Here is a 9,711-nt window from a genome sequence, read left to right on the forward strand (position 1 = left end):
CACCCAACAGCAGAAACTCATTAGCATATTAGCCCACAGCCCTGACATCACAGCTAATTGGCATATTAGGCCACACCCCCATGTTGCCACACCCACCTTTTGCTTCTTATTCTGTTTACCTTGTTTGTTGTCAAAACCCAGGGCTTTTTTTGTAGCAGGAACTCCTTTGCATGTTAGGCCAGACACCCCTAAAGTAGCCAATCCTAATGAGTTTCTGCTGTTGGGCGTGGCCTATTATGCTAATGAGTTCCTGCTGGGCGTGGTCAACTCGGGAGCCAGCCGGAAATCCGTCCCTGTGCGTTCCTGCCCAAAAATAGCCCTGGGTAAAGGTAAAGGTTCCATTGCTCGAAAGCCAGTCGAGTCCGACTCTAGGGTTGCGGTGCTCATCTCCGTTTCAAAGCCAAAGAGCCAGCGCTGTCCAAAGACATTTCCGTGGTCATGTGGCTGGCATGACTAAACACCAAGGCGCACGGAACGCTGTTACCTTCCCACCAAAGTGGTACCTATTTATCTACTTGCAATTTCTTGCTTTCAAACTGGTAGGTTGGCAGGAGCTGGAACTAGAGACGGGAGCTCACTCCGTCATGCAGCACACTCAGGTCTCGAACTACTGAACTACCGACCTTCCACAGCCTGCAGTTCAGCATCTTAACCACTTGAGCCACCGCAGCTCCAAGTTTAGTTACACAGAGGGTATTTTAAAGGTAAAACCGTCTCCCCAATAAGGGAGGACGCCACAGAAGCCCCTCTGCACTCTCTCTCTCCCGAGAGTCACAGCCGCCTTCCCTTCCAAACCCAGCGAGTTCTCTTCCATTTTCCCTTCAGGAAAGAGCTGAAGAAGATGCAGGAACAGGACGAGGATGCGACCCTGACCCAGCTCGCGACCGCTTGGGTGAACCTGGCAGTGGTAGGTGCCGTGTCCCACAATCCCCTGTACCGCGGGGTAAGGCAGTCGGAGCCCGTGAGGAGCCACCCCTCTGATCCGAAGGGTTGCCCGCTGCATAGTCACAATTCCGAGGGAGAGCACTGGGGTCCTCTGGAGCTCTCGTCTCTCATCAGCTGAGTCAGTCACCTCGAGAGCCCGTAATGGTCAGGGACCGCCTCTCCCGATATGTCCCCCGAAGGGCATTGAGATCAGCAGATAAGGATCTCCTGGTAGTTTCTGGCCCCAAAGATATCCGGCTGGCCTCGACCAGGGCCAGGGATTTCTCAGCCTTGGCCCCAGCCTCGTGGAACTCTCTGCCGAACGACACCCGTCCCCTGTCTGATCTATTAAAGTTCCGCAGGGCATGCAAGGCAGAGGTGTTCCGCCAGGCCTTCGGTGGAGGCCAGCAACGGTTCCCTTACATCTGCCGGGCACCATCCCCTCCCCACCCCCATAAAAATCTGAATGCTAGATATGCCATCTTGTTTTTTAAAATGTCTAAATATTTATGCTGACTGTTCTAATATTGAATTCTTGCCGTCGTAATTGGTTTTAGAATTGTATCAAACTATGTTGCCACATGACGGAGTGAGCTCCCGTCTCTAGTCCCAGCTCCTGCCAATCTAGCAGTTCGAAAGCAAGAAATTGCAAGTAGATAAATAGGGACCACTTCGGTGGGAAGGGAACAGCGTTCCGTGCGCCTCGGTGTTTAGTCATGCCGGCCACATGACCACGGGAACGTCTTCGGACAGCGCTGGCTCTTCGGCTTTGAAACGGAGATGAGCACCGCAACCCTAGAGTCGGATTCGACTGGCTTTCGAGCAAGGGAACCTGAACCTTTGTGTTGCTGTAAACCGCCCTGAGCTCATTGTAAGCGGGGAACGGGGTGGTTAAGACATCTAGTGAAATCAATTAATTAATTAATCAGGCCAGGGATCTGCATCCCATTTGCCAACATCAGCCAGTTGGATGCCTGCAGGGCGCGAAGGCAACAGCCCTCCCTCACTCTTGCCCCCCAGCCGATGGGGTGTGGCAGACAAATGGGATCTCCGAACATGGCCGCCGATACCAGCCAGCAGCTCCGCCCTGCTTTTCTCAAGGCAGCAACGCTTGCGGTGTCTGGAGCTCAGTTAATTCCGTGGGTCCATCGTTTTATTTTATTTTTTTGGTATTTTTAAAAATGTGCGTCTGCGTGCGCCTGGAAGTCATGACGACCTCTGGTGACTGACCCTTACCAGGGGCCTGGAAGATATTCAGAGAGGTGGCTGACTAAGGCCTGTCCCCGCCTCTGCTATGCCAAGGAGGTCTCCCATCCAAGTAGTTGCCAGAGTCGACCCTGCTTAGCTTCCAGAGAGCCAGCTTGGTGTAGTGGTTAAGTGCGCGGACTCTAATCTGGGAGAACCGGGTTTGATTCCCCACTCCTCCACTTGCACCTGCTGATGTGACCTTGGGTCAGTCACAAGCTCTGGCACAGCTATTCTTGGAAAAGAGCCGTTTGTGTCAAGAGCTCTCTCAGCCCCACCTACCTCTCAGGGTGTCTGTTGTGGGGAGGGGAAGGGAAAGGAGTTTGTAAGCCGCTCTGAGACACCTTTGGGTAGTGAAGGGCGGGGTATAAATCCAATCTCCTCCTCCTCCTCCTCCTCCTCCTCCGCCCCATCCCAGCCTCTGGTTCGGCAGGACCAGTGCTCCCTCTAAGCTGTGGAGTGTTGTGAGCCAAAATTCTACTTTGTGAGCTACTGGTAGTAAAGCTGTAAGCGAGCAGTTTGGCTGCTGCATAATTTTAGTTTGTTCTGGATCTATTCTTCCTGAGCTGAGACAAAAATGGGTGAGCCGGAGGCTTATAAACAGTGAGCTGGCTCACACTAACTCAGCTTAGGCAGGACTACATAAGAACATAAGAGAAGCCAATGTTGGATCAGGCCAATCGCCCATCTAGTCCAACACTCTGTCACACAGTGGCCAAAAATACCAGGTGCCATCAGGAGGTCCAGCAGTGGGACCAGGACACTAGGAGCCCTCTCACTGTTGACCCCCCCCCCCCAAGCCCCAAACGGCAAAAGAACCCCTTCCCCCGGTCCCTATCTATACCTTGTGGCTAATAGCCACTGATGGACCTCTGCTCCATATGCCTATCTAATTCCCTTTTGAAGCCATCCGTGCTTGTAGCCGCCACCACCTCCTAACTCAGCTAGGACTCACTAACTCAGCTTGGGCAGGACTCACGTTTACCCAAGTGAGATGTTCCGGAGGGTGGGGGTGGGGGGGCATTCTTGGCAGGTCACGACAGGCCCCGTCGCATCTGGTGGATGAGCAGTGAGAGCAATGCTCCCTCTAAGCCGTGGAGTCTTGTGAGCAAAAATTCTATTTTGTGAGCTCCTGGCGTTAAAGTTGCGTGCAAGTGACTTGGCTGCTGCCTAAATCCGTTTGCTCTGGAACCCTCCTTCCCGGGCTAAGACGAAAACGTGTGAGCCGGAGGCTAAAAAACCGTGAGCTAGCTCACACTAAATCAGCTTAGAGGGAGCATTGAGCGAGAGCTGACCGCAGTGTCTGAGCTCCCGGTTCCCTTTTCCTTACAGGGCGGTGAGAAGCTGCAGGACGCCTATTACATCTTCCAGGAGATGGCCGACAAGTGGTCCTCCACCCTGCTGCTGCTGAACGGCCAGGCGGCCTGCTACATGGCCCAGGGCAAGTGGGAGGATGCCGAAGGTGTGCTCCAGGAGGCCCTCGACAAGGTGAGTTCGGCCAGGGATGGTGCCCCCCCCCCGCAGATCACAATGCGCCACCGCTGAGCACGCCGGTTTGTGCCACCGCCCGACAAGGTGGCTAAGCGGTGCAACTGCTCCCTGCATATGTTCCCCCAAGGGCACTACGGTCAGGGGGGGGGGCGCGTCATCTCCTGGAAATTCCAGGCCCGAGAGACGTAAAATTTGCGGTGACCAGGACCAGGGCATTTTCGGTGGCAGCTCCTACCTGGTGGAAGGAGCTCCCGGAAGAGATCCGGGCCCTGCAGGACCTCTCTCAGTTCCGCAGGGCCTGCAAGACGGAGCTCTTCCGCCAGGCCTTTGAGTAGGAGCCGCCGCCACCACTATTCCACCTTTGCCCCCTATGCTCTGGCGTATTAACATCATGATTGCCTGGCCCCCCAAGGGGGGGAGCGAGGCGCCTGGGCATAGCTTAGATGATAAGATCTTAGGAAGTAGTTATGGAAGTTAAGATCTACCCATCTTGTCTAAATCTGTTTATATATTTGTTATTGTATTTTATTGTAATTTATTCGTTTTTAAACTATGTGTTTACTGTTTTAACCTCGGCACATGGTGCCCTTGTTAGCCGCCCTAAGCCTTCGAGGTAGGGCAGGATATAAATTTAAATATAAATAAGTAAATACAAATAAATCCAGAAAAGCAGCATTTCAGGGAAGGAGGCAAGACCAGAACTGTCCTTCCCAGTATGCCAGCCAGTCCTCTACCCAAAGACGAGTGCGTTTTGCACGGAAGGGCTTCAGCCACACAAGCACCCTTGCCCGCCTGCAGTCTGGAGCGGACCAGTCCACAGGCAGGTGCATCGCCTCCTCTGCCGGTCGTGAGAACTCAGGCCGAGAGCCCCGGTTTTCGAACTGTGTTCTGGGAGATCCTGGGCCCTTTCCGAAGCCGACTGGGGATCGGCACTGCGACAACCCCACCATGTTGTGTGCATTTGTATAAATGCAACTCACAAGAGAGGCAATACAAAACGATAAGCTGTACAATTTAAGGGCCACCCGAAAGAGAGACAATACAAAAGAATAAGCAGTGGCACGAGAGCATACTGGAGCATGGGGTGCCCTGGACTTGTCTGCCAGCTCCCCTGGAAACCTGGGCTAAGACGTGCACCTCTGGCCACACCCAAGCATTATAGGTTCCCAAGCAGGAAGTGGGGAAATTCCAGAGCAAAGCGGTACTGCTGCTAAAGGTGTCCCTCCACTCTTCCTCATTGCTGGGTTGCTCTGGAACAGAGCCCAGAATCCTTTGCAAAACAGGAGGTCAGGCAATCGAAATGACTCGGTGCCTGTTTTCAGATTCGAAGGCTGCTGGCATAGAAGCCATTGCCCCCAAATAACGTAAGAACATAAGAGAAGCCATGTTGGATCAGGCCAGAGGCCCATCCGGTCCAACACTCTGTGTTGTTACACACTTGCCCGAACCCAGGTGCCTTCAGGAGGTCCACCAGCGGGGCCAGGACTCCAGAAGCCCTCCCACTGTCGTCCCCCCCCCCGTGCACCAAGAATACAGAGCATCACTGGCCCAGACAGAGTCTCTCATCAATACTTTGTGGCTAATAGCCACTCATGGACCTCTGCTCCGTATGTTTATCCAGTCCCCTCTTGAAGCTGTGCTTGCAGCCGCTGCCACTTCCTACGGCAGTGAATCCCACGTGTCAATGACTCTTTGGTTGAAGATCTAAATCTACTGCTTATTTATTTGATTGAGTGCCTACAAGTTCTTGTATTGTGGGAAAGGGAGAAGCGTGCTTCTTCCTCTGCCTTCTCTGTCCCATGTGTAATTTTGTAAACATCAAGAATAATAAGAGGAGACTGGATTTATACCCCGCCCTTCACTACCCAAAGGAGTTTCATCAGAGCGGCTTACAATCTCCTTTCCCTTCCCCTCCCCACAACAGACACCCTGTGAGGTAGGTGAGGCTGAGAGAGTTCTGAGAGAACTGCCCTTGAGAGAACAGCTCTGAGAGAACTTGTGACTGACCCAAGATCACTCCAGCCAGGTCCAAGTGGAGGAGTGGGGAATCAAACCCGGTTCTCCCAGATGAGAGTCCGCACACTTAACCACTACACCAAACTGGCTCTATTACTAAGCCCCTCAATACTTGCCTCACTTCCAAGGCTGTGCTCTCTTTAAAGGCAGGATCTTTGTTGACTCCTCTATCTAGGACTGACCTCCCCCCCCCATTTTTTTCCTCCTGTACAGGACAGTAGCCACCCTGAGACTCTGATCAACTTCGTCGTCCTCTCACAGCACTTGGGGAAGCCGCCGGAGGTGAGCCGTGTTTCCGTTTCAGGAGAGGTGGCGTGGAACAAAGGGCCCGGTCTGTTTTTTTTGTTCTGTTTTTCCTCCCCCCCCCCCGAGTCCCCCAGATCTGTGACACCTCCTTCCATAATGGCAGAGTTCAGCCACCACTGGGCCTACTCTATCCCCAGCCAGTGTGAAAGCTGAAGAACCCATAATGGGGCTGCCCTGGACATTCCAAACAGAATCCTCCTGATCCTGAAGTCAGTTCGTGCAAAACTGGCCCCCCTTGGGCTCCCTCCCCGCCCCAAAACCCCCCCTCTCTGACCCATTTCGGCGGGGGGGGGGAGAGCTCAACTCCAGCAGTTTAAATCAAAAGAGAGACATTCCAGACATGAAGCGATGTAATATCTAATTGACCACTAGGGGGAGGAGAACACATGCAGGACCACTGAGATGGTACTGTTTTTTATTAAAGGACGAGGATCCCGTTAGCCACAGCAAAATTCTTCTTGGTGGTGATTGCATGGAAAGAAAAGATTGAATTCTTTAATAACCGGCTTAAGAAATTGCTTTAAGGGTCTATTCCAAAGTTAGGAATAAAGTAGGACTTATACTATGTAGTAATATGTTCGCATAATAATAAAAAAATAAAATAGTTCCCGGGGGGTGGGGGGGGCTGACTTGAGACCTTTAGGTCAAATGAGTCAACCGTTAAAGGAAAGGAGCTGGAAGAAAACGTGGCCTTCTCTTGAAATCGTTTTCCATCTCCCTTCCTGTCGCTTGTGCAGTGTTGCTCAGTGACTAGAGCGGCGGACCTGGGCTTGGAAGACCCCCAGCAATCCCCAGTGGCACACTTAGCCTAACCTTCCTCGCAGGGCTGTTGTGGAGGAAAAGTAGGGATCTAATATCTTCTCCTGCCATTGTCCTATTTCTGTTAACAGACTACAGTTTTTTTCCTTCTGATTTTCTTCCCTTCCCCCAGGTTACTAACCGTTACCTGTCACAGATGAAAGATGCCCACAGGAACCACCCCTTCATCAAAGAGTACCAGGCCAAGGTAACAGTCGCTCTGCTACTTTCTCCCCCTTTCCAGGCTTGCTGGCTGGCGGGCATGAAGTAGCTGTGTTGGAGCAGGAAGTGAGGGAACGGCTGCCGCCTCAGCGAGGCTCCCCTATGTTGCCGACGGTGTAGATGCTCCTAATACCGGAGCATCACAGACTCACCCATCCAAAGAGTTTCCCGAAGTGTTGGAACTCCTACTTTGGGTCCCAGGAGCTCTCTCCTTTTGCTTCTGCCCGAGTACCTACACAGCCAAGTCTAGATCAGTAACTCACACAGTGAAGCGCCGGGCACCGTCTTCTGAGGACCAGTGATTTTTGCGGCGTATGGAGCCGTAGGTCCAGTCCCAACAAGGGCAGTAGGATGATCTGTGGGTGTAACTCAAGTTTTTCAGCAGCAATAAAAACACCCTAATCTCTTGTTTGCGTTTGGTTTACAGGAGAATGATTTTGACCGCCTGGCTTTGCAGTACGCCCCGAGTGCGTGAGGCTTGCGGAACAAAAGGAAACCAGGACACGAGGATCTGCAAAGTGGGATTTAAACACTGGGGGGGGTCTGACTGGCAATCCAGGACTGTGTCCCCCCCCCACCACCACAGATAGACAGATAGGAGCCCTCCTGTGGGCTCAGACGACCACCAGCCCGTTTTGTGTTCCTGTTCCGCCAAGGTCCAGCGCAGGACAAAAGCATCCAAGCGGTGTGTCTCTTCAACATTCCCAATAAATCTTTCCCTTGAGTTGACCTCTGTGGCTGTCGTTTGCTTGCGGGGGTGTGAGGCCGCCTTCCTCCGAGGTGGCCTTGGGGGTCTCAAGGAGGAGTCTCACCCAGACCTTGTTTCCTTGGCCGGAGGAGCGAGAGACGGCGCCTGGGGCCTTCCGCTCACAAGCCAGGGCCTCGGGTACTAAATTCGGCCTCCGCTTTTGCCCGACGTTAGCCGCAGTCCGTTTTCATCTGGAGAAACAATGTAAATGTTTTTTCTGATTCACGTAGACGTCAGGATTGCTCTTGGTTTTGTTTTTCAGCTCGGAGAACGAGCCCCCCCCCCCCCGCCACGGAGAAACAAAGAGCGCCTCATTGGTGTTCGGGTGCATTGTGGACCCCAACAATGGTGTTCTTGACCCTACGCCTAGGGGGAAACTTCCAGTGGGGAAGGTTCAGTGAAGAAGAAGAGAAGAGATTGGATTTATCCCCCGCCCTTCACTACCCAAAGGAGTCTCAGAGCGGCTTACAAACTCCCTTCCCTTCCCCACAACAGACACCCTGCGAGGTAGGTGGGGCCAGTGTTCCCTCTAAGCTGAGTTAGTGTGAGCTAGCTCACAGTTTTTTAGCCTCCAGCTCACAGATTTTTGTCTTCACTCAGGAAGGAGGGCTCCAGAGCAAAATAATTTATGCAGTGGCCAAATTGCTTGCTCACAACTTGAATGCCAGTAGCTCACGAAGTAGAATTTTTGCTCACAAGACTCCGCAGCTTAGAGGGAACATTGGGTGGGGCTGAGAGAGCTCTGAGAGAAACTGCTCTTTTTCAAGAACAGCTCTGACAGAACTACGGCTTGCCCAAGGTCATCCAGCCAGGTGTAAGTGGAGGAGTGGGGAATCAACCCCGGTTCTCCCAGATTAGAGTCCGCGCACTTAACTACTCCACCAAACTGGCTGTGAGTAGAGCCCCTGCTTGGCATGCAGAAGGTCCCAGGTCCAATCACTGGCATTTCCAGTTGCAGGATCTGGCATGAAGTAGACCATGCTGACCTTGATGGACTGCTGCTCCGATTCAGTATAAGGCCGTTTCACGTGTTCAAGTCATTCCCTCTCTCCCAGGCATCCTGGAAACCCTGTGAAAGGAGGGGATGTTCTAGGGCACCAGGTCTGTCTGTCTCCTTGGCTGCCAACTAAATCGAGCTGTTAAGACGCTGAGCTGCAGACCGGAAGGTCGGTAGTTCAGCAGTTCAAGACCTGAGCGTCGCGTGATGGAGTGAGCGCCCGTCTCTGGCCCCAGCTCCTGCCAACCTAGCAGTCCGAAAGCAAGAAACTGCAAGTAGATAAATAGGTACCGCTTCAGTGGGAATGTGACAGCGTTCCGTGTGTCTCGGCGTCTAGTCATGCCGGCCACATGACCGCGGAGAAATCTTTGGACAGCACTGGCTCTTCGGCTTGGAAACTGAGCTGAGCACCACATCCCTAGAGTCGGATTCGACTGGCTTTCGAGCAAAGGAAACCTTTACCTTTTAGCATACCTAAACAAGAACATCAGAAGAGCCCTGCTGGATCAGACCAGTGGTCCCTCTAGCCCAGCATCCTGCCTCACACAGTGGCCAACCAGTTCCTCTGGAGGGCCAACAGGGCAGAGAGGCCGAGGCCTTCCCTGATAAGAACCTAAGAAGAGCCCTGCTGGATCAGACCAGTGATCCATCTAGTCCTGCATCCTCTCTCACACAGTGGCCATTCGGTTAACCCCACCCCTTAAAGGACCTGCCGTATTTAAATATATTTAGCTGCATATATAAAAATGGATGTTCCTGGTGTTTCAATGTGTAGGAAAGAATACAGTATGCATCAGGTGCGTAAGAACGCTTTGGAGAGGAGCCCTGCAAAAGTCGAGGGGTCAGCTGCACCGTTCCCTTTAAGCTGTGGAGTCTTGTGAGCAAAAATTCTACTTTGTGAGCTACTGGCATTAAAGTTGTGAGCAAGCGATTAGGCTACTGCATAAATCAGTTTGCTCTGGAG

General features: G+C 52.7%; 1 protein-coding gene across 1 annotated transcript in view; it reads left to right on the top strand.

The window, feature by feature from the left end:
- The window catches only part of COPE (coatomer protein complex subunit epsilon), a 19,897-nt gene extending 12,177 nt beyond the window's left edge, over nt 1-7,720 (top strand). The window contains exons 6-10 of the mRNA XM_015419018.1: nt 826-907; nt 3,502-3,657; nt 5,890-5,958; nt 6,914-6,988; nt 7,430-7,720. Of these exons, the coding sequence (XP_015274504.1) occupies nt 826-907; nt 3,502-3,657; nt 5,890-5,958; nt 6,914-6,988; nt 7,430-7,477 (430 nt within the window). The 3' untranslated portion in view covers nt 7,478-7,720. The remainder of the gene's footprint in view (nt 1-825; nt 908-3,501; nt 3,658-5,889; nt 5,959-6,913; nt 6,989-7,429) is intronic.
- Nucleotides 7,721-9,711: the final 1,991 nt, after the last annotated feature.

This window comes from Gekko japonicus, unplaced genomic scaffold, assembly GCF_001447785.1.
Source record: "Gekko japonicus isolate JY-2015 unplaced genomic scaffold, Gekko_japonicus_V1.1 scaffold3739, whole genome shotgun sequence".
Lineage (NCBI taxonomy): Eukaryota > Metazoa > Chordata > Lepidosauria > Squamata > Gekkonidae > Gekko > Gekko japonicus.